The sequence below is a fragment of the Hippocampus bargibanti genome, linkage group LG01 (assembly GCF_051943395.1).
Source record: "Hippocampus bargibanti isolate YZ-2025 linkage group LG01, ASM5194339v1, whole genome shotgun sequence".
Taxonomy (NCBI): Eukaryota; Metazoa; Chordata; class Actinopteri; order Syngnathiformes; family Syngnathidae; genus Hippocampus; species Hippocampus bargibanti.
This window is the reverse complement of record NC_142734.1, coordinates 36,136,926-36,162,153: the sequence shown is the minus strand read 5'-3', so window position 1 is coordinate 36,162,153 and position 25,228 is coordinate 36,136,926. Positions and strand designations below refer to the sequence as shown.

Genomic DNA, 25,228 nt, shown 5'->3' with positions numbered 1-25,228 from the left:
TGTAATAATTAGGTAGTGCAGCCACGCATTTGAGGAAAATTATACACGACCGACCTCTGTTGGCCATGTTACGCTTTACACTCGTTGTTCGAAAAAGGAAACTAATGTTTTCATTGTATGGGGCACAGGCAATTTCTTTCCCTGAAGGGAAAACCCGAAAGGAAAAGAAGAAGTATCCAAAATGGATACATTATGAATGGCTATTGGCGTTCATTGTGTCACATCGATGTAATCACTGATTGGGTGTATTAGTGAACAAAAAGTTCACTAAACACTGAGTCTATCTCTATTTAGCATTTTATTTGTTGCTTATGGCTGCTAAATTCGTTTTGGTTTTTTTATATTATGATTATGATTATTATTATTACATGTTGTTCTGTGAGATTAGCACTCGTTTACAAATAATTAGCTACATGAAACTATCGAATGACAAAAAAAATAATAAACAATTCCCTGTCATTGTGACAAATATATTTTAGTCAGATGCAAAACACCAATAAAAATGACTTAAAGCGTCTAAAAAGTACTTCAATTTGAAACCGGAAGTGGCCGGTTTCAGAAGGTCGCACCCCCATGTTCATGGTGACACGCCAAGACGTCTTGCCTTGCTCGAGAATGAAAACAATGGCTTCAGATTCGGAGAATATGCTTTCTTGTTACTTGTTGATTCAAATAGTTCTGAAGAAGAAAGCATACATGTTTGCAATCGATTAGATAATTGATTCCGTGTCATTTTGAGGCATCAGTGGGGGGGAAATGTAGCACTATAAAATAGCAGAAAATGGTGAAAAAGCCGTGTAAGGAATTAATCAGCCCGTTTCCACAGGCTGATTAATTCCTTACACTGAGCTTTGTCGCCCTCTTCTGCCTCGTTTTGGTGCAACACGAAGTTTTCAGACCAAACAAGTACAGCAAAATGCATTAACGTGATGGAAGGACTGCTACAATGTGTCCTTTTTTCGGTCAGGGGTGTTCCTTCAGTGACGTAACGTGAGCACTTCTCAGCAACTCAAAAACAAGACTTCCGGAATATTCAGCACGAGTCTTAAAAGGTAAAATATAGCTATATGCGGTGGAATCTTTGTAAACTACGCTCAGTAGAAGTCATTTGAAGCCATTTTACAAATTATGGACACAACTTGTCCGGAGACGTCGGTTGCCCTTTAAATATTGTGACGTAAGGTGACACGGCCGTCTGCAGCCACAATCTCTGATCCGGCGCAGCCCTTGCCTCCTCCCCTCTCCCACTTTGGACCACAACACATCCACCCCTCCTCCTCCTCCTCCTCCTGTGCTAACATCCCTTCTGCATCCTGCAGAACTCTCGGAAACAGGAAAACATCCCGCAAAAAAATGGAGCCCCGGGAGCCTAGGGAGGACTAACTAAACGTACGCAGAAGGGGGGTGTGCAGCTGGTAAGAAGCCCCGATGCAATTTTTTTTTTGAATTTCACATTTGCAACACCAGCAGATGCAGTATCAATGGATTTGTCTGCGTGCGTGTATGTGTGTGCATCAAGGACACAATTTAAGTGTACACATCGAGCTGGGGTTTTATTTTGGAAGTCGCTTAAAGGCATTGGGGCTCTGTTAGCTTATTTTAGAAGTGATTTGATTTGTTCACTTACTGTCATGAATGTTCAACCTCATCCCCAACACTATTATACAAATTCCGGGGTTGGCGAGGAGACGTCGTCCATGTTAGCAGCACCCCCTCAGTCGTGACAGTTCTCCTGGCGCAGCAGTTTGACCTTGCAGTATTTCTGCCACCGGGGGACAAACACCTGACGGGTGACCCCAATTATTTTGAAACATTAAGATTGAGTACAAAAATTGTCCTGCGAATGGACGAGATGGTTTTACCAAGGCAAAAATCACCAAAACAAGGCAAACACGTTGCTACTCATCACATCCAAACATATCATAGCAAGACTGTATCCAGATGGCAAAGGACATTTCTCCCCCTAGTGGATGTAAGCAACATAAACATGCGGTGGAAGGATACTCGTTTGTTTTTCTGTCTCTGAGCTCGACTCCTACAGATAGATTATGAACGTTTCCCGGCGTTAAGTGTTGTTATTTAGAGACATCTTCATTAGTCATTCGTGGTACAATTGACCCCCATGTAATGTTTATGTTCTTGGGATGTATATGGTTCATGTCTTCACAACAGTAATCTTGTTCAACTGTTATATTACTCATGTTAAATAACAACTTGTAATAACTTTCCTTTCACATCATTCACATTTTTTTCAACTAGGCTCTCGTCACCTGGCTGGATATCAGGACGGTCAGACCGGAAGAGGTTTGTCTGGAATACTGCCTGTCCTTATGTCTGCCCCTTCTCCAGCCGGTCGGAGATCTGGATCGGGCTCGCGCCGGTAGGTCGTCAGCAGACTTGATGTCACTCGAATGAGCTTGCTCTCATTAGCACACAATTAATTCAAGGAACAGATTTTTTTTCAAGTTAATTGTGTTGTACCTGGGTACCTCAGGGGGTACAATTACTTCCTTGTCGTATCTGAGTTTGTGTCATTTCCCCATTATTTCTTAGTGTGATGCTAATCATCATTATAATTTAATGTGATACTAATCGACCTATGATAGCCTAGTGATAGGTGATTGGTCAAGATCTGGGGGGAAAAGCGGCGAAAAGGGCCACAGAGGAGATATTCCCCCTTTTCAGGATGGGCCAGCTACAAGAGATGCTAAGTGGGCTAGTGGATACGGCAGCAGCTGTTTGGTTGTGCATTTCAAACCAGACTCTATTCGCTCTCGCACGTTTGTCTACATGGCATGCGGCTCAAGGAGGTGTGCGTAGAGCTCCCATGACAACAACGCAGGACTCGTGGTGGTGTTGCCATGGCAACAAGCATCCACAGATGGCTCAACAAAGTGGTTTTGGTGTCCTCCTCTTTTTCGTCTCCTCTCTCTCAGATTCAACCCTCTGAAAGTGCCGCAACCCAAACGTCGCTTGCAGCAAATACTGGCCTCCTCACCCGTCTCGGTCGCCAGGCCGGAATCCGGGTCGGGGGTGGCTGCACCGGTCGCTACGGCGCCGTTAGCCATTCCGGTGCCGGCGCCCCCCGCGTGAGAAACTCCTCGGTTACCCTTTTGGAGAGCATGCGCCCATAGCTGCTGCAGCTCTGGCATGTGTTGTAACTACTCCAACAATAACAGCAACAAAAACAACACATGTGCTGCTACTACTACGCTGATTGTGCTAACACACTGATCTAGGATCAGGGTTTTCCCCCCCCATCTCATTCAGACTACACTGATTGAATGCTGATTCTTTTCAACAATTCTGAATTATTAATATCATCCTCCCAAGTGATGTGTTGCAAGAAATACGATGAGAGATACCTCGAGCCTCTCATTGTTGACCTGCACGATTGAGATCTGCACTTTCATGCTCAAGCATAACGATGCTTGTGCTGAGCGCCTCCATGCCGACAACACTGTGATCACTAGTGCGCAGTGGCGATTTTTGCAGAAAATGTTATAGCGGGACGAGTCGGGAACATGGATTATATTTCTTTTCATTTAAAAACGCCACCGCTAGTGATCACCGGTCCACAAAGTTGCCCAGTTAACTCTGGTCACAGTCGGTGACACACCAAATGACCTGTAATGTCTCTTTGCATGATAGCATTAGGATTGGACGGATGACGGCTGAAGAAACCTTTTCATCAATGTTTACTGAAATTTTAAGACAACAATGCATCATAGTATTTCTCAATACTAGAATGGCCGATAGCTTTAAAGCATTAAAATAAGTGATAGACATTATATCGGGGTTCTCTGTAATAATTGTCTACGTGTTCTGGTCAGACCGATGGTAAATTATTAAACATGGACACATTAGAATTCCCACAAATATCAATTATGTGAAGTCAAATGTAAAGGCAATGAGCAGGTCATGAAAAATTAATATCTAAACATTCAGTAAAGTAATAGGATAGGAAGACAGAAGATAATGCATTGTAAACTATTTTGTGAGTTTGCCAGCCATGATATAGTGTCTTGAAAGCAGTGGTTCATAACCTTGTTTCATATTTTCATTCATTGAACGCGTTTCACAGTTGGAAAGATCAGCCCCCCAATCCAAACATTAAAAAAATGGATACACATGTTATCACCGCACAAAAATAGTAATGTGTCAGCAGTTAGACAAAAATCAACATTGAACGAACAAACCCAGCAAATAATAAACGTATTTTCGTTCTAGCGGTAGTTGCTGGAGCCTATCTCAAGGCAGACTGCAATCTGGAATGGTCGCTAGTCAGTAGCAGGGCACATGGATGGATGGATGGATGGATGGATGGATGGATGGATGGATGGATGGATGGATGGATGGATGGATGGATGGATGGATGGATGGATGGATGGATGGATGGATTTGCCTTTATTAGTCTCGCAGTGGAGAAAGAGACAAAACAGTATGTATGTGGATCTGAAATGTTTTTGACAACATTAACCAGATAAAACAGTTTATGGAAAAGTACCATTGGATTTTAATGGGATAAAGGTGTATATCGTGTTTAATGTCAGTGTAAACTGTTAAGAGTCTACTTAAAGTGATTACAACTGGGGCATCCAAATTCCACAGATAGCTTGTCGACCACGGTGAAAACATTTACCGCCACCTTCAGCACTGCTTTGTTATGCCTGCTAACACATTTTCACAAGCTTTATTTTCTTGGGATTTAGACTGTAGTTCTGTCATAAGGTAAATCAACCCATTTTTGTGTATTTGTGGACACAATCCAAGTGAATCGTTGTGTTCATGGTCTAGTTTCATGTGTGACCTAACGCCTTGTTATCTCTGCCTGATGTGTCAGGTTTGACTATTGCAGGTTCATAGAGCTAGACTACGTTCCCATGGAGACAGGTTACATGGTGTCAATGCGCCCGACTAAAGGCTATGCATCCACTGCAAAAGGACACGCTTCCACCAAGTCCCCGGACCGCCTTAGCCGTCCATCAAACTCCCCCTCTACCCCTCGCTCCCGGTCTGTCCAGAACCCTTTCTCTGTGGTCCACACTCTGCAGCATGCGATTGATTTGACACATTTTACTGTGTGATTGATTGATTGTGGAAGCCGTTGTCACACCCCTGTTATCCAATCGAACGTGTTTTTCATCTTCATTTGCAACACCCGTCGATTGAGTTTTCAAACTACAGTGGACTCTCAGAAACAGGAATGTCTAGCGATCTAGTCTCTCAGAAATTTAAAGGATAAAATAGTTTAAAAGTTTTTTTGTCAAATGATTAGAAGTCCTATGCCCACTCGAATTTTTTTTTTTTTGCCTTACCAAAACAACTCGCTACTGTGGACTAACTTTTAGGGTTTTGCTAGTTCAACTCCCGCATTACAGCTTTGTTTTTGAGTGTCCAGTGTATTCCACTGATTGATATTTATGTTATGAGCCCATTTCAATATGTATTGATTGTCTTTTTCACAACACAAACTCATCCTTATTTCTACCATGCACACGTGCTATTTTGTTGCCACACTCAACTGAGAAATGAGTTTCCATGTACTTGGCTCCCAAATGTTATTTGTCATTTGGCTTTTTTTTAAATCTCATTTTTCAATCATTTGTCACCAGCTCACAGTTGACCTTCACCGTTTTGTCCGTAGGGTGTTTTTAGCAGGATGTTAACAACATTTCTCCTCTTGTTTTTTTTTTAATCAGGCGGTCACCTGCGGGACCCAGTAACAGGGATCCTTATGGCAATGCCTCCTTCAGTAGCGGCAGCAACTCCGGCTCTTGCAAAGGCAGCGACTGTAGCCCAACCAAAGGGTAAGAAGATATTGTCATACGCGGACTACATTGTGACGTTATAAGGTATACCACTGAAGTGTCCACCAACCAAGGAACTGTTTCTGACAGCTTGACAAAAAAATTATATACCACTATTCCGAACTGGGTGCTGTCTTTCGAACATGGGCCTTCAATGGGACATTGAGTTACATGAACTCCAAATAAGCCCAAACCTCTATGCAGCTGTACATTTTAGCAGTTCACAATCATTATTTAATAAGACAAAAACCTTTTATAACATCGTCACCATAGATGCTCGTCATTTATGATCAACCATCCAAAGCAACTGTTCGACTCCAGTACTTGATAATTCTGAAGGCCCTGGATGGATTTCATTTAGATGGCAATACACAGGCTGAAATGTGACCCACAAATGACTGGAAGCTACGTAACAATGACACATAGATGAAATAAAGACAAAAGACTGTTGAATAGAAATTAACTGAGGCCAGCAGAGAAGGGCAAGGATAAGGGTTTAAGTTAGGGTTGGGGCCCCATTGCAAGAAAAGGGGTTGCCTGAGACTAAAAATTGTGGGCATCCCTTGTTTAAATCGATGCTACCATGATAGAAAAACTATTTCTTTGTTGCAAAAAAAATTCTGATAATTACACTTGGCACAAATGAGTCCGATCAGTCTGTAAGTTAAGAAGTTTGTTTCTGATTATTTTGTGTCCCACAGACGTCATCAAAAGTACATAACATGTACAGACAACCACGGTATTCGGCCCCCACCGCCAGAACAATACCTCACGCCTCTGCAGCAGAAAGAGGTGTGCATCCGGCACCTGCGGGCCAGGCTAAAAGAAACCATCGATACGCTGCAAGACAGGTTAGCAGTTCAAATATTCCCCAGGTTCTTCCTTTCAACATGTATCTATGCTATTTCTTTTTTTCTGTGGTGACGTTTTTCCATTTCACTCCCATAGGGACACAGAGATAGATGAATTGAGAGAAAAGCTTTACAAAATGCAGGAGGACTGGGTGGAGGAGGAGTGCCACCGCGTGGAGGCTCAGCTGGCCCTTAAGGAAGCGCGACTGGAAATCCAGCAACTTAAACAAGCCGTAGACACGGTTCGCGACAGGTTGAGTGACGCTGGGGGATTCGGCGGGGACATCGGGGTCCAAAAGTACTTTCAGGACATCAACACTCAAAACCACAAGCTTGAGAGTCTGTTGCTCAACATGGAATTAGCTCAGGTGGGATTAGCCAAGGAGGGGGAAGCCATAGCAGGCCGTCGGACCCGTGTTGGGGGTTCGGCGCCGGCGTCCGTGTCTGGGGAAAGTCCAGGAGGAATACCAAAACCAGCAATAGGAGGAAAGGGTTCTTGTTCTTGTGATGGTTCCCCAGCCCGTTCTCTGACCCGAAGCTCCACTTATACCAAACTGAGTGATCAAGCAGCAAACCGAAATGGCAACGGCGTGGATTTTCCTTGTCTTTCAGCTGATGGCACTCAGGACAGTGGCTTTGTTTGCTGCGGGGAGAGCAGCAGTGTCCCGAGTCGAGCCGACTTGCTCCTAGAGGCCGCCTTCCTCTCAGAGGAAACTGCTTCATTGCTTAACACCTACGCGCAAACCTTTCCACGCTCCATCTCCAACTCTTTACCTCACGCTTACTCCCAAACCTTACCTCATTCTTTCCCTTACAACCCGTCACACTCGCTGCCCCACACGATGCCGCACTCAGCCACCTACGAGAAGCTGTGCTCGGGTGAACGTCTGACAACGGCTCGTTGTGGCTTTGGAGGAGGCGGCTGTTTGAGCCACCCCTGCTTATCACATCATCACCTCTACCTACATCCCCTACGTGAGAGAGGCATTCAGACCGAGAGCTGTCCCATCCCGGCAACATCATGTTGCCCATCGGACTTGGATACGATCGCTGAACAACGTACCTTCAGATCCCAAGCCTGCAGCCCAACTTCAACTTGGATGTCTGACGAAGGAGAAGACGATATCGACTCCATCACCACGACCACGTCTGCAACCAGATCAACTGTCATGAGCGCAGCCACGGAGCCCATTCCGTTCTCTAAATTGCCCCGGGTGAATTCTATGCCACGTTCTGTTACTGTGGCATGTTCCATGGAAAGCCCTTTGTGTGAAAGGAAGGAGGATATGAAGGAAGATACGGAGGAAGAACCTGCTGCAAACGACAATCGCAGAGAACTATCAGTCGGCCAACCAATAAAAGGACAGCTGGAGATGGAATCGGCAAGACTAGTGGGAAGTCAGGAAGACTCAAAGGGGGGAGCACTTTGCACTTCAGAAGGAGGTAACAAAGGCTTGTGGATCGTCGACGACAGACCATTTGGGAAAACACTGAAATCAGACATCAACAACATCCAGCAAGCAGATGGCCTAATTCGGCTAGAAACCCCAGGACTGAGCCCATGCAGTCCTGAATCCCCCCAAGAGCAACCCCACACTTCTCAGCCAAAACGATTTATTTCCAATGAGGAACTAGACGGTGTGAACGCTGTAGGCGTGCACGACACGGAGGATGATAAAAAATCAGAACCCGAAGAGCAAAGCGACAAAGGCAGTGCCGCAGCAGCAAAGGAAGCAGATTCCACATCCGGTTCTGGGCCGGTACAGAAAAGCTACTGGAGTCGTCACTTCCTCGTGGATCTGATGGCAGTGGCGATCCCCGTGGTGCCGACAGTGGCGTGGCTGTGCCGGGGTCCGGTTCGAGACAGGCAGCCCATGTACCATTTTGGATCACTGTTGAGGGGCTGCTGCACCGTGGCTCTGCACTCACTGCGCAGGGGTGGGGGGTTGAGGCACTACCCCGCGGGCGGGGGAGACCTTGGTGGATCTCAGATGTGAACGAAGGTTCTCCTAAAATCTCTCGGGATGTTTGGCCAACACTAGAAGGCTTTTAGTTGGAGAAAGTCTGGTGATATATCGTAGGAATGTTGTCGTGAAGGATAACTTCATCCAAAAACAAAGATCCCGTTTCGTGTGCATTAAAGATGAAGTGAAGCGACTTGATTGAGCCAACCGCTGGTCCAAGGCTGAGGGCTGAATGTGCTGATTGAACCGAATAATCAAGACTTGGGTGTGCAATGCTGATTGTTTCATTTTCAAATGCAGGGAAAACTTTCAAGATATGTTCGTTGGTCAAAATTGCTGAGTCACTGTTGGCTGGAACTATAGCACTTTGTTGGATATGTACACAAAATCCTCATTAGTGTATGTTGTGAACCAAATTGTCTCTCGTCGACAAACTACCATACATTCATTGGGTCAATTCAAAACGCATGTCTACCTTGTCCTTAAAGTCCTGAAATATTCTGTGTTCATTATCAGGTATCATGCGCTCTGCTTTTTCCACATGAAATAACTGACATGTGTATTCTTAAACAAGATCGCAAAACCAAACCACTATGAAGCCATTGCAAATGATATATTGCACCAAGCCATCAATAGTTCTGTCCATTTCACCTTACAGAGGCACCATTAGAAATACTAAATCCAGAAGTGTCTTGTGTTTCCAGCGATGGGGGATGTTTTGATGAAAATGCTTTTCAGTCTTCTTCACAACATTCTTGTTGTCTTGCTAAAGGACACCCAGGAAGGAATTTTTCCACGTCACCCATTTTCAATGGTTAGAGTGGGTCAGCAAGAGTCAGGTTGACCGTGGATTCTGATACCATATCATAGTTGTAGGTATCATTTACAAAAATAAAATATTCCTTCAACTAACTTTAGCTTTACTTCTTGGTAGAAATATGCCTTCAGTGTGCCATGTTTTGTGGCTTTTGGACACCTGTAAACATTTTCTTCACTTCTGTTTGTCCTCATGCTGTTAAATCTAAACCAACGACCTTCTAACAACATCTCGACTGTTCTAGAAATTCCCTTCTCTAAGAAAGACAAATGCAATATGCACGAGGATATGTCGCACACCTCTAAATTAGAATTCTAAACATGGCATCTTCCTCCGATAGTGGCGGTTTTGATTTTCGTGAAGCACTGCAATTTATTTCAAGCGAGGCATTCATTTGGACGAAGGCCTTCATTTTTGCAGCTGATTGTTCAGCGGAGTATTTTTACCTCAGTTTTATGTGGGAAAGGAATGTAAACTGGCTCAATTGCTCACATTTCTGCACATCGCTGCACAGCTGACTAGTTAGCAAAAACAAGAGTTGCGCCTGGCAGTAAATTGACAGCGTCAATGAGAGCGGAGGCCATTACTTGCGGTTATATGGTTAAGATTTATTATGGTCAGGTCCAGTGTCTTCGTCCGTAGTACACAGTCGGGCCTCGGTTTACCAACAGTGGCACATTGAAGTAGTTTGTGCAGCGATGTAAGCATCCGTTGTCATGTGGGAAGAGAACACACCTCGTCATGCGGCCGTACAGGCTGTTTTTCATTCAGGTACTTATGTTTATTGTTTTAAAGCTTCTTTCTTACAGGTCATTAGGAATGGCACCCCACCAAACCATTTGCATTTCAAAGGTTGCTGACGCAAAACATCTAAAAGGAGGTTGGAAGGCTTTAGGTGTGATTTGATTTACTCTTGTGAATGTTTTCATTTGTGACCAGGTAAATGCGTAAAAAGGGAAAGCGAGATAAACTAAAAATCACCTCAATACAAACAGAACAGTCTTGGACCTCGTAATTTGGAGACAGAATAAGCTAAATGAGTCACTTTCCGTTTTGATTTGCACTATTGTTCACTTTATGAATTGCAAGCAATTACTTGAATTACTGCGGCTTTCCGATGTCTATATGCAGTGAAACTGATTGTTCTGTGTATTTAAATGTAGAACTTTATCTCATACATCGATTGTCTGATCATTTTCGCCTTTGACAAATCAACGTGCAAGTGAGTGAAACGTGGACTGCATGCATAAATGTATTAAGACACATCTCTTTAATCATCTGCCAAATCATCATCAGTTTGGACCATATGTGTTCAACTTTGTGGGAACGGCCATTTCTCCTTTGTGCAAAAAAGAGGAGCGTGATTTAGGAGCCATGCAATGAATGGATGAACAAAAATCCCACAGATACATATTGACAAAAGTCTTCCGAGTCAAAGGGGTTCCAGCTGTAGTAGGGGAAACAATTTCACATTTGTCATTGCTTATCCCGTCTTGAAACGTATTTTCTGCAATATAAGGTGCTTCAGAGTATAATGCATGGCTGATTATAAAACTGTATAGTATGTAGGGCACATCACATTATTAGGCACTTAGAATGAAAAATACAATAATGGCGCCGGTTATGTTATCCATCCAGTGGATGGAGCTACGCTAAAGGAAAGTCAATACAATACAATTTCTACAGAACTTTCAAAAGTGCTGCAGGTTTAACAAAATGCATTATAGAACATTTAACAAACCACGTCTAAGAAATCAGAATATACACATAAAAAGTGCAATGGACGATAAGGTGCTGTCGGCTCTTGAGAAAATTGAATGCTCTTAGGTGCACCTTATAATGCGGAAAATACGCTAAATGGAATGTGTCCTCGTTTTGGAAATGTGTAAAGCAACGTTGAAAAGGTGCGGTGACTATGAAACATTGTGTAAGGCATCGGGGACAATCATGATCATTTGGCATATCAATGCCATGGGCTTTGTGCAAGAAATCAATGAATGAATGAACGAATGAACACTTAAATGCACTGGAGACAGCTTCGTGTCGTCTCCATTTCACTTGAGGGGTAGAAGTGGCTATCCATCTGTAATTTCATATTAAATATATCCATTCTTGAATTGAAGTTAAAGTCCCGTCATCGGTTTCACAACAATTAAAAACAATTCTCAAATGCATTTATGAGTGAATGTCACATCCTGTCAACAAAATAAACCAATAATTAAAAATCATTGGATATTCTAGCTATTAGCTAGCTAGATTTCTATCTATTTGAGTTACTTCGGGGTTGAGTGAACGCTGGCGCGTGTTGCTGCCGCTGCTCACCCACAGAGAAGCGCATCCTGTGACTGTAAAGTGACCTTGAGAGTTTTGAAAGGCACTTAGAAATGACATGTATTATTATTATTAACTTTATAGAGTTTAACTGCAGCTACAATTCTCCAATGTTCTGACAATGCAACATTTTCCCATTATAACGTGTGCACTGCTGAGATTAAAGATTCAATAAAATTGATCAATTACGAATATTGATGTGCCCCTTAAATACGTTTTTGTTGCTGATTTTAAAATGTCTGGCTGTTTCCTGGCATCAAGTTTTGGAAATACTGTCATTGTTTAGTTGATGTATTTTAAATTTGCGCTAGAAAACCTTGCACAATACGGATTATACAAAATCCAGTGCATTTTCATTCATAGTTATGACTTTTCCAAAAATTCCTCATCTTGTACACGTTATTCATAAACATTGCTTAAAAGCTTAGTTTAATGATATGTTATATTTTTATTATATTATGATCATTATTGTTTTTATAAATACTTGATGGGGTGCCCAACCTTTTCGATCACTTAACCTTCCGCGATCGACCGACATTCGCACTTCCTCACGCATACAAAAGCCACGACGGCCGCTAAAATAAACGAAACAAGATCACGGCTTACCTTGACGGAACCCTGGCGTCGAGACTTGGCTCTCACTTTGGCAGCGTGTTAACGATCGTAGCCCACGTTTTTTAAAAAAGCTTCTCCCGGTACACTCGATTCATATTTGTCAGTTACCTCGATGAATTGTGCATGAAATTAACTCTGAATGAGACTAGTAATCACAATAACAGCTCCAATGCAATACTTGAGTTCTAATTGCAAGGTGCAATTGCAGACCGCACAGTGCACACTGCAATGAACTTCCGGTGACGCAATCAAGTGCTACCATAGCTGACATGTGACTTTTTGTTCAATTTTAATAATAGTTTTAGTGAGTGACATTCTAGGGTTCTAAGGGTGCACGAAGATTTAAATATGTCAAATATATAACACGTAAAACACAGGCAAATATTTTGGGTTTTCTTTTTCCCCACCCCTCGAGATCACTTGGGACCAGTTGACGAGCTTCCGGTCGATCGCGATTTCCGAGTGACGTACAGGGCACCTCCTGAGAAATAAAGTCACAATTAATATTCATACGGCTAATTTTTACCTGGGAGCCATATATTTCTTGATTTTCAAACTGTATGACTTCAGAGATAGCACCGCACTTGCTTTTAAAACAGCAACAATGTCGAGTTTTTTTTTTTTTTAATCACCGATGAAATTATTATAATTTCTTGGGAAGACAGATTAAATAGTGTTTTTGTCAAGATTGTACATGTCTGCTGTCATTTTATGTCAGAATTTTATGTATGTACGCACTTGTATGAATGTACTGTCATACTTTTCACATGGTAACATCGAGGACATCCAATGGCCTTGCATCAGGACATCAATGCTGTATATATTGAAAACATACAATGTTAGAATATTTTATTTGCTATAGTATGTACAGTAATAGAAACAAATGGGTTGATAACACTCACGGTCAAGACCAAAAGCTCCATTATTAAAACAGCATGGAGGAAATTGTTGTGTCACGTGTACTTTTGATTCTGTGTAGGTGGGGATATCCACTGTTAACTGCTTAACACTCACCTATTTTACGGGTGCAGGTATTGTTTTAGCACTGATGCCACCAACCCCCCCAAAAAAACTCACACAACCAGCAGTAGAATAAAAAAGAATAAGAAATGAGCAAATGTCATTGTCCTTGAGCAAGATATTGTTACCCTAAATCGCCGTCTTTCACTAAATTGTCCCCTTGCTGCTGTGTGTGTTGTTCCCTTCAATGGTGGGTAGAAATTGCAAAGGACAAATTTGTGTTCATTATAGTAAATGCTGACAAAAATGTTACAAATATTAAACTTCCGTATGATATATTTCTCCTTCAAACAAGAAAAAAGGGTGCAAAGATGAATCAAAATAATGGCTTCAGATTCGGAAAAGATGCTTTCTTCTTACGCATCCAGTTATGAATATGATTCAAATAGTTCTAAAGAGGAAAGTATAAATGTTTGGAATTGATTAAAGAATGTGTTCTGTTCATTTTGAGTGATCAGGACTGATGTGTAGTGTTACAGAAAATGCAGAAGATGGCGCCAGAGCTCCGTTGGAAATTGGTTGATTCTTCACCTTGGAATTTTTGTCAGCGAATATCTAATACTTGTCTCGGTGTAACATACAACGATTCACCATTGCGTTATTTATGTGTTTTCCTTCAAATTTTGCCATCAACACGGATCAACACAAAGTTTTCAGACCAAACAAAGTACCGTAAAATGCATTGAAGTGATGCAAGGTATGTCCTTTCTTGCTCAGGGGCTTAGGGTGAGGACTCGTCACCAATTCAAAAACAAGACTGAGGTAAAATATAGCTATACGCGGTAGAATCTTTGTAAAATACGCTCAGTAGAAGTCATTTGAAGCAATTTTACAAATTATGGACACAACTTGTCCGCAGGCGTCGGTTGTCCTTTAAAGATAACAACAGCTATTGAGAGAATGTGAACAGAAAGACTGTTTATTTGTTTCACAATAGCATTATCTTGGTTACATTCATATAAACATTTTTTTTTTACAGATTGTGAAGGATTTCGATCATATTGCATACTCAGAAAATGAGAAAGAATACATGCGCCCGAAAAGGAGCAACTTGACCAAAGTAAAAAAAAAATGGCAAAAAGTAGAACGCTGCCCTCTTCTTTTGGGAAAAAAAGGACAGCAGGAGAAGAAAAGGGAGGCAAGAAAGTAGCTGGACCCTTCGATCAATTCAAAATTCGAGTAGCTTCTTGTAGGGGAACATTTTACAGGGTAGTTTTGTTGACAAGAGGCACCACACGCACAATAATTTCAATGACAACAACAAAACAGCTTTTGAAATGGAAACAGGTAAAATAATCTCAATTAAAAAAAAAAACAATTGGTGGAAAGTGCACTTAGTGGGTCCACCCAGCACATACCCGGTCCCTGACAAATACGATGACAATTATTTCCCCTTGAAATGATCCTAAGGAACAAATGAAACTTGTCTGATGACCAACCCCTTGATGTGCGATGATCCAGTCTACAACTTGCGGATTTGAACATGGAACGTCAATTCGGCAGAATTTGGCTGGCACAGCTAATGCTATTTGGTTGGAAACAGTGGTCAGTATCATCTGACTTGTTTCCCCAATGCCTAGCAAAAAAAAGAAGCTCACATCCCATTGGCTGTGATTCCACGGACAACTGGGCGGAGTCTAATTGGAGCTGGAGCCTATTGTCTCATTTGAATATGCCACCGGAATCAAAACGAACTGTGTCAAAGATGAGGTTTTTACTAAAATTGGGAATGTTTAAAATTCTGAGATTAATTTGGAAATTAATCTGCCTTATTAATTATAGTAGACGTCGATGTGAACTCGTAAAAATGAATATTGCTACTGTTCTCTCTGAAGTAAATTGCAAAATGTAATTTTAAAAGGGAAAAAAATGTTCTTGGCCAATCTACACAACACATATTTCCAGCAGAGCTCCAATGGGTTTTATAAAGAAGTCTTTTTTTCCCACTTAAAGGACAACCGACGCCTCCGGACAAGTTGTGTCCATAATTGTAAAATCGCTTAAAATGACTTCTACTGAGTGTATTTTACAGAGATTCCACCGCATATAGCTATATTTTACATTTTAAGACTCACGCTGAATATTCCGGAAGTCTTGTCTTTGAGTTGGTGACGATTCCTGACGTGACGTCACGGAGGGAACGCCCCTGACCGAGAAAGCGACACACAATGCATTTTGCGGTACTTTGTTTGGTCTGAAAACTTGGTGTTGATGGCAAAAATTAGAAGGATGGTGATGGTGAATTGTTGTGTGTTGCACCAAGAAAACTATTTGAAATTCGCTGACACAAATTCCCAGCAGACAAATCAGCCCATTTCCAACGGAGCTTTGGCGCCATCCTCTGCATTTTCTGGGTGCTACATTTCTGTCCAGGTGCTTCAAAATGACACGGAATAACTTCTTTAATCGATTGCTAACGTTTATGCTTTCCTCTTCAGAACTATTTGAATCATATTCATAACTGGATGAGTAACAAGAAAGCATCTTCTCCGAATATGAATTTGATTCTCGAGCAAGGCAAGACATCTTGGTGCGACGTCACAAACAAGACGGCGGGACCTTCTGAAACTGGCCACTTCCGGCTTCAATTTGAAGTCGTTTTTGGACACTTGAAGTCATTTTTATTGGTGTTTTGTATTTGACTAAAAATATCAGCCTGCGTGTTTTGGGTATTTTAGATGCTATAAAACGTTTTTCTGATGTCAGTTAGGAAACAAAAAAATGGTGTCGGTTGTCCTTTAAAACTGGGGTTTAAAGTGGTATCAATCAAATTTCCAAGAAGTTGTAGAATGATGCATACATCTGATTAATAATTGCTACAAATTTGATCTTTTATTTTTGGGTGAGGAGATAGCATCTCATTACCAATGTTCCCCAAATCCTGTTTGTATTCATTTGTTGTCCACGCAAGCACAGTCACCATCAATACTACCCCGCAGATAAAATGACATACCCTTAAAAATAAAATCACACTAAAATCCGCAAGCGCGACTGACCAAAGAACGCAGACACTTTGGACAATGCTAAATGAGCACAGATCCCCGAGTGTGCACAGTCGCTGGGGCTCAGGTGGCTGACTGTTACAGCATCTTGGACGACACGGTGAAAGAAATGAACGATCGTCTCCATCGCGAGGAGGAAGCTCTGGACTTGCACATTTTGAATGGTTTGGAAGAAGAAAAAAAACATCTCGGACGTACAAAAATAACACGCGGCGCCTTTTGGACTACAAGGAAAAGGTAAAAAACTATGTATGTGTTTTTCAGCAGAGGAAGAAAGTTGTAAACATAGAATGATATAACCAAGGCATTGTTGCTAGTTTCTGTTGATTAATGAAGGCGTTGATGATACAAGAGGCAGAAAGTGACAGACGAAGGAGAGGATCAAAAAAGACGAGACGGAGACCTCGGTGTCCCGTTGTTGAGCGTCACACCTCTGGGATGGAGTGATCCATGGCCGACTTCAGCAGGCTGGTGGACATCCTGGTGACCAAAAACAACATTTGTTGGAAAGTATGGGGAAACTGCGAAAACCTGGAAATGGAACTTTGGGACAAAGTTGCCTCCAATGTGGTGAACATTTGAATGTTTTGATGACACAGGGGCTTTCTCATTTAAAAATGGTGAGAACAATCAAAGTTAAAATTTTATGTGAGCAGCATAAAATAAGCATGACTTTAAAAAAACACTTGAATTGCCTTTTTACCTCTTAATCATGTGTTCATAGATGAACTTGGGCATGATGGTGATGGTCATGGCGGTTGGGGAGGTGTTCAGAATATCCTTAATCTGGGAATCCTGGAAGTAACGTAAATATGGTAGGTTCCGTTATTAAAAATATGCATCCGCCATTGGTCCTTGTCCCGTTCTGGGTTCTGAACTGGAGGCGCGTGACAAATTGACAAACAATCAAATGAGACATGGCTAAGCAAACATTGAGTCATCGTGAACAAGCGGAGCTGTGGCTTGATATGGGAGCAACCTCCGTACCGCTTGGTGGACACATAAAGTTGTCCAAAACTGCCACTAATGAGCTAAAAACTGGAGAGATTCAGAAAGTTCGTGACATCTCGTCAGGATACTTTGCTCCAGAATCAAAACAATGGCTTCAGAGAGTTCAGATTCGGAAAAAGATCTTTTCTTGTTACTCATCCAGTTATTTAGAATTTAATTACGGGGTCAATATACCTTTCTTGATACTTGCACTATGTACAGTTTTTTTATGAAACAGTTTTGCACATTTACAGTATAGATCTCAGTCTGCTGACATTTTTATTTTTACTAGGCTTAGAATATCTTGTTTTTCTATCAAAAAATTGTGTCGGTTGTCCTTTGAACATTAGCACACAGGCACGTATACCATCATCAACAACATGTGGTAAAGCAGCTGAATGTATAGCATTACAGAATGCGTTCCATGTCAATAGTGGTGAATGCTATCAGACAAATAAAATAAAGGGCCCGGTGAATGCAACTGTGCGACCCACCTTGAGTCCAATCACGTTCTGTCCGTTGATCTCACAGATGTAATGGTCGGTCAGTAAGCCATTGCGGGCTGCGGAGCCGTCCTTAACCAACGATGTGATTTTACCAGACTTGTAGATGAAGCCCACGTGGCCCAAGCTGTCTTTGTGCATGGTGACAGTGCGTTGAAATGGCCTAGTAGCGAGATAGACAGGTACGTTTTTAACCGGCCAGCGGAGAGAGCTAACGCACGTATAAAAATAAGACTGACAAATGGTTCCCAAATTTCTCCAGCGCGAATGGAGCCAAAGAGATTCTATCACCTGTCACGGACAATAAGCTCAATGCGGGTCTCTGCTGCAGCTTTCAGGACCTTGTGGGCCTTATCAACACTCCACCCGGCACAGTTTTGGCCATTAATCTGAAGAACCTGGTCCCCAAAGCGCAGCCCGGCCAAGGCGGCCGGGGAGTTGGCCTGCACCAGCTGGATAAACACTCCCTAAAATGCAGAGACAGTCGGTGCAAATACAAATAAGTCCAAGGAAACTAGAGAGAATGGATGTTGAAATGGCTGAGACCACATGGGAGAAAAAAACAGCCATCTTGTGTGAACTACTATTTGGAATGCAAATAAATGTTTGTGAAATTGTAGCCTGCAATCTGCAATAAACACCATGACATTATAATTCAGGTAAATCATTCATTTAACCCAAATATGTACATATCAAACCTCTAAAAGACATCTCCTGCGAATATGTTTGAAAACCCGCGAGGTTTTTGTTGTGAGAAGGTCTTGAAAAAGATGGAAGTACATGTCACTTCAAGGACAACCGACGTCTCCGGACAAGTTGCGTCCATAATTTGTAAAACGGCTTCAAATGACTTCGACTGAGCGTATTTTACAAAGATTCCACCGCATATAGCTATATTTTACGTTTTAAGACTCGCGCTGAATGTTCTGGAAGTCTTGTTTTTGAGTTGGTGACGAGTCCGTACGTGACGTCACTGAAGGAACGCCCCTAACCGAAAAAAGGACACATTCTAGCAGTCTTTCCATCACGTCAATGAATTTTCCTGTATTTGTTTGGTCTGAAAACTTCATGTTGCACCAAAAAGAGGCAGAAGACGGCGACAAAGCTCCGTGTAAAGAATTAATCAGCCTGTGGAAACGGGCTGATTAATTCAGAAAGTTGATCAATGCTGACTCACGTTGTCAATTGCCCTGAGGCGGAGTCCGACCTTACTGTCCTGGTCCTTGCAGAGAATAATTTCCCGCAGGCCCTGGCGAACCTCAGCTCTCCTGATGCCGACATCTGCCCCAGTCACTGGACACACCATGCCCGCCACACCTGAGTAGGAGGGCACTGCCACTTGCTGTAAAGAATCCAAATCAAGCAGGTGGTGGGAGAAGAAGGATTTCAACATTCAAACACACTTAACAAACATCGATGAAAAGGTTTCTTCAGCAGTCATCTGTACTTCTTTGAAGGTGTCGGACATTTTGCTTCTTATACAAGATGCTTCTTCAGCAAACTAAAGTCTTACTGGTAGTATCGGCCCTATATAAATATCACACTTACATTATTAGCTGCGGGCAACAAGGCTAAATTCCTCTGCACCTCATCGCTGTTGAGACTCAGGCCCATGTACTCTCCCAGCTCCTCCAAATTTGGGTACAAGCCTGTACGGGTCAGAATATTTGCAGTATGGTCAAATGATTGAAAAGAACACAACTGTGTCTCCACCCAAAAAAATACAAACAAAAATCACAAAGTTCATTTTGTTAGACATGACTGTGAAAAAGAACACTTTTTATTTTCATGATTAAAGGACAACCGACACCACGTTTTTGTTTCCTAACTGACATCAGTAAAACATTTTATAGCATCTAAAATATCCAAAACACGCAGTATGATATTTTTAGTCAAATGCAAAACACCAATAAAAATGACTTAAAGTGTCTAAAAACTACTTCAAATTGAACCCGGAAGTGGCCAGTTTCAGAAGGTCCCGCCCCCTTGTTGTGATGTCAGTTAGGAAACAAAAAAATGACATTGGTTGTCCTTTAAGTGATTGAACAGATTTTCGGGGAAGAATTGTCTGAACGGTTGTTAGGGTCATTGAAAGGAACTAGAAAATATGTTAGAAATGTGTTCGTATGGTGAATTGCCCTAACACAGTACTTATAATAAGTCTACATTCCTCAACAATTTCAATCCAGAGATTGCACTGCACACCAATTTGAAAGAAAAGATCAAACTCACAGGATGAAAGCATCCCAGCAGTGGCAGGATGTTGCTGGTCAACTCCCTCGGTGATGGCTGGCATGGCAGCAGCGTTGGTGGTTGACTGGGCGAATTGGGCCTGGGCCTGAACGGGTATCATAGAGACACGTCAGGTTATGAAATACAGTACTGCTCAATTTGAATTTGATATTGTTGCTGTTCAATGACAACTGTTTGTTTATGTAAATTATTTATTCTTTCTGCGCGGCCGGTACCAAATGACCCACGGACCGATACCGGTCCGCGGCCCGGGGGTTGGGGACCTCTGCTTTAGAAAACAAAGGCAATTTGTTGAAGAGTCTTTGATTGACACATAATTCACACGCATCAGACACAGAAACGTAACCCAAATAAAAATAGTTCACGTGATTGTCATCGGACAGTTAGGCGACACACTCTGCAATTATAAGATTAGATTAGAAATGATTAGATGAGCCTTTATTAGTCTCGCACTGGAGAAATTTACATTTGACAGCGGCAAAGTGATGGGTCAATTAACACATGTGCAGAGAGATGGAGTGCGAGAGCACAGATGTGTCAGACAGGAGGAACACTCAGAAGATGTCTAAAAAAAACCTAAACAAATGATACATTATTCAAAAGGCTTGAGTGCCTTTTATTGGCTTTGACCTCACGTCTGCGCCAGAAGATTTGCATTAGCGTTGCAGTGCGAGCACCGAGAATGCCATCGATGCATTTGCGGGAATCACACCCTCAATTACATTTCAGAACCCGTCAAAAAATGCTGCGTAACCATTTGGGCCAATTTCTACTCACGTCCCAGACACCCACGATAAGGAAAGATATGGAAGATTGTAAGAAGCACAGCTTACCTTCATCACCTTGTCGACCTTTAGGTCCTCGAGGGATGGATACAGAGACATCCTACAGAGACAACAAGATATGCAACACAAACATGTTATGGCAGAACAAAGGAGTTCTTTGATGGTGAAAAGATAAGGGTAGAAATATAGTCATGATATTGTGCCACTGCAATGTCATTTCTCATAGTACAGTAACAAACACAAATATCAGACAGATGTTCACAGTGACCGTGTAACGTCCAAATATGCATAGTTGCAAACGAAATGATTCGTAAATATCAGGATGCTCCTCCATGCCAACGTTTTCTTTTTGAAATACAAAACGTATTTATACCACCAATCATGTCAAACATCTTTTTAATGATTGGCTGTGAAAGGCCATCCTGTGATCTTTTTTTCTTCTCATTTGAAAGGTTTACTGTCTTAATTATTCTTCACATTTTCTTATACTGTAAAACACAAGATGTCAAAGCTAAGGCCCTTGGGCCAGATCTGGCCCGCCACACCATTTCATGGGGCCCGCGAAAGCAAACCAAACATGCCAACTTCCATGCGACTGGCTAAAGTACATACCAAAATTTAAAATTCTCATATGTGAGATATTGCAAAAATATATATTATTGCCAAACACCGCATTACAGTAACTTCTTTATATGATTTCAGTCATAATGCCACCCCCATCAGATGTCGTAACTAAAATATGGCCCGCAACGAAACTGGGTTTGACACTCTGCTGTAAACCAACAACATGATCCTTGTATAATCACCTGCATTGGGGAAAAAATTGATTCAACTATATTGCATTATGGTTATATTACCCCAGCCAAAGTACAGCATTACATAAACTAATACGTTGGTGATCTGTTGCTATAAATATGTGACTACGTGAATACGTCAATACGTGAGTGCAAGATACAGGAGCTTGTGTATATTGAGTAAATAATTCCAGACAACACAATTTAGCATTAGCAAAGTGTCGGTATACGAACACCGCCTGTGTGCTGCACGTACACGTTAGAATGAATGTTGTGCCACTGCTTTGGTTATGTGTTGTCTAGAAAATGACAAAATAGCAGGCTAAATCTGTCAAAATGTCAGCAGATGGAGAATAAAATAGAAAATAAATACTGGGAGGACACCCACACATCACCAACAAAATACCGCTGACATGTAAAGAGGATATGAAAGTAAACAGTCTACTGACTGACATTACACGCAGTACAAGCGGGCAGGCAGAGGCACGTACTGCAATCACAAGCAAGAAAAAAAAAACATGTGTTATGTGTCAGGGAAAGAATGGTGGAATGGATGCCATTCTGTCCAGATGTTCGAAAATGTCTTGATCTTTCTCCTCAAAGAGTTTCACAATCACTGCCACAAAAACGAGGAGGAATATTTGCAAGTTAAACACACATGTTAATTTATAGAACAAAGCAGCAATGTTTACAACCTACAATCAGGAAAACAAATCATGCATTAAAAGCCTGATCATCATTTTTCTCCAAAAGGTAATGTGAAACTATCTCTTTCAAGTCCATTCAAGAACTGTTAAGACCCGTGAAGGCCATTCGGGGTGTTAGTGATTCGATCTCACCTCATTTATGGACTTAAAAACAACAATGACACAAGTTCAGCCATACATGCATCCTGAGTCATTACAGCAACTATTTCAGGCAAGAGTAAATCAGCTCAACACAACAATGACATTAATGCGTGAGTTTGGACTATTTTACAGTCTTGACACCTGAACAGGATCATCACTATTTCCAAAATTCATTTGTTATCAACAATAAATACAAAAGCTCGACCAGCTTCTGCGAATAAATTGTTTGGATAAGATCTTTGCTTGGACTTTTGATTTCTCCCCCCCCCCCCCTCCCGTCTTTTTCTCACAATAGGCAGCAAAAAAAAACAAAAAAAAAAGGAAGCATTACTAATTCCTCACAATCACAAGATGCGACAAAATAATTTGAAAGTGGAAAACCTAAGAAATCACCAAAGCATGAAGTCCCTACACAAAGTGCATCATTTCGACCGCAATCAAAACAGTGTCTGTGAGGTCGGGCACTCATAGCAACGGCTGACTTTTGTCCTCTTACACACTACATCATTGTCTTGGCTGAGAGTGGGGCCCATTTGAAGACAGCTCAACTGTTTACTTTACGTTTGCCTACTTTAAACCCACCTCCATTATTGGAGGAGTGCACCATATGGGAAAGGAGCATAGAGGAAATGCATTTTTGGCTGCTTGTCTTTTATGATGACATAATGCATATAGATATATATATATATATATATATATATATACACTCCGTGTACGGCCAAACAAGAAAAACTACCAACTGTTTGAAAATGGGAATTTAACATACAAAACAAAGACATCATTATCCTGATTGCGACTGTTATTACCAGTTTTAACATATTTTTTTGTCATTATATTGTATTATCTACATTTGAGTCTCCGAAAGAACATCCAATGGTAGAATATCAGGACACAGTCCAGTGATTGGTCGTCACAGAATTGCAACTTCTGTGAACAATCGGAATGGAATGTGTAACCGCCTCGCATTAACTTTCAATTTGCATTTAAAGGCAATGTTCCAACTACCCTGTATGAGATGAGACATTTGTGTGTCTTGGTCAGGGAAGATTTTGTGTGTGTGTGTGTTTCAACAAAGACCACAGAGGAATAAAAGTGTGTTTTTTTTTACATTAGAAGTAGTGCTACATTTTCAGCAGTTTGGGGGAAAACCATATTGAGCGTTTTAAAGGTTTTTTTTCCCCCCGGTAATTATTAATAATAGCAGATAAAAACATACTGAGAGGACTTGAAAATTTGCCTCGTGGCTACATACACTATTCTCAGGGATCAGAATGTCACGCAAAGGTTGCTGCTGTTACTTTAACGGCAGATAGCCAATTTGCAAAAAAAAAACGTTTTTTTTCTTCAGCTTTGTGTTCCATTAACCATTGCTGGCAGAGTTTGTGCAAGTGTTGAATGCAGGAATGGGGAACCTGCAGCCCATGGGTCGTACACAGCACCTTTTGATGCAGGACCTAAAATTGTAATTCATCGTTGCACAATATTTGTTCTTAAATTGAATATGTATGGCCCTCTGAGAAATCCAAAGCTGGTACTGGTAGTAACAGCAATAAAAGCAAACATGGCATTTCAATCTGCTTCATCTTTTTGAGCGATAGAGAGTGGGTTGGGGAGTTGAAACGATATTAAAACTGGCATTACTTCTCCACTGTCAGAAAAAAAGACTAAAGGGGGATTAACGTCTGTAAATTCAAACATAATGTGGGTTGTTGCAAAACTGAGGCCTTCTTAGAGCTTTCCTGGGGGGAAAAAACGGGTGGGGGGGTTGAAAATGAGCACGGAAGTTGTGACTGTAATTCTCAAAAACAACCCAATCCCTGTTAAGACTGTCTCTCATGGGGTCAGCCACAGTTATTTCAGACATACACTTTATGTCAACGACTTAGTAAACAAGAGCGACCAGCATTCCTGTGATGCAAGATGCGAAAAAGGAAGTCTTTCGGTTTACATGAAATACAGCATACATGGCAACAATCTCGTGACGCCAATCAAATGACAATATACAGTAAGGTTGATTAAGCATGCATGGCAATAACTGACATTACAATATACGTACCTGAAGGTTCGTTAGGTCGTGCGTTACGTCATGCGGAAGAAACACTGTCCTGGTCATATGATTACAAGTTACATATTTTTGCTGCAAATTACGTAATAATTAGGACGATTTTAGTACATTCGTTCGACAAAACGTTTTGCGATTATGTTTGGTGGGGTAAAGGCGTGTACATTTGGTTCAAAAACCCGCATGTTTTTCTTTGTCCCAAATAATGACGCACAAACAGGATAGCTAGCGTTACCGTTAGCCAAGAGAAGCCAGGCTGGATGTAATGTAAGGTAGCGCTCCTCATCACCTCCCTAAAATCGAACAGACTCACCTGGATTGTATCGATGAGGTCGAAAATCGGCTTGTTGAATACAAATATAAAGAGAGTCTCAGACAGAGATGTCTGCCACACTGGAATTTTAGTATGTAGTTCCTCAGGGTCTCTCAACGCCTCTGGATGACTTGAAGGGGGATTCTGGAAAGTGACGTGTTTCCAAAACTCCGCCCACACAGTGTGTGTCACATGACTTTTCTATATTTCGTCACTCTACAATAGTACTATTAAAGAAATAAATAATAATATCAATAATAATAATTAGTA

At 41.6% G+C, this 25,228-nt stretch overlaps 2 protein-coding genes across 4 annotated transcripts; one reads left to right on the top strand and one right to left on the bottom strand.

Moving 5' to 3' along the window:
• Positions 1 to 1,250: 1,250 nt before the first annotated feature.
• Positions 1,251 to 14,106, top strand: snphb (syntaphilin b). 3 transcript variants are annotated; one of them, XM_089014413.1, is made up of 7 exons: positions 1,251 to 1,415; positions 2,260 to 2,380; positions 2,937 to 3,089; positions 4,844 to 5,014; positions 5,703 to 5,810; positions 6,512 to 6,661; positions 6,759 to 14,106. In XM_089014413.1, the coding sequence occupies exons 2-7, from the start codon at positions 2,331 to 2,333 to the stop codon at positions 8,656 to 8,658; spliced, it is 2,532 nt and encodes an 843-aa protein (XP_088870539.1). In that variant the 5' UTR covers positions 1,251 to 1,415; positions 2,260 to 2,330; the 3' UTR covers positions 8,659 to 14,106. The 3 variants fall into 3 exon arrangements, with proteins under 3 accessions (XP_088870539.1, XP_088870545.1, XP_088870552.1); XM_089014419.1 differs by lacking the exon at positions 2,937 to 3,089; XM_089014426.1 differs by lacking the exons at positions 2,937 to 3,089; positions 4,844 to 5,014.
• A 205-nt stretch (positions 14,107 to 14,311) lies between these two features.
• sdcbp2 (syndecan binding protein (syntenin) 2) lies at positions 14,312 to 25,114 on the bottom strand. Its single transcript, XM_089014401.1, has 9 exons — positions 24,959 to 25,114; positions 20,990 to 21,041; positions 20,136 to 20,241; positions 19,452 to 19,552; positions 19,081 to 19,245; positions 18,195 to 18,370; positions 17,895 to 18,066; positions 17,114 to 17,205; positions 14,312 to 16,890 (listed from the first exon to the last, which is right to left on the bottom strand). The coding sequence occupies exons 2-9, from the start codon at positions 21,038 to 21,040 to the stop codon at positions 16,836 to 16,838; spliced, it is 918 nt and encodes a 305-aa protein (XP_088870527.1). The 5' UTR covers position 21,041; positions 24,959 to 25,114; the 3' UTR covers positions 14,312 to 16,835.
• Between the last annotated feature and the right edge of the window lie 114 nt (positions 25,115 to 25,228).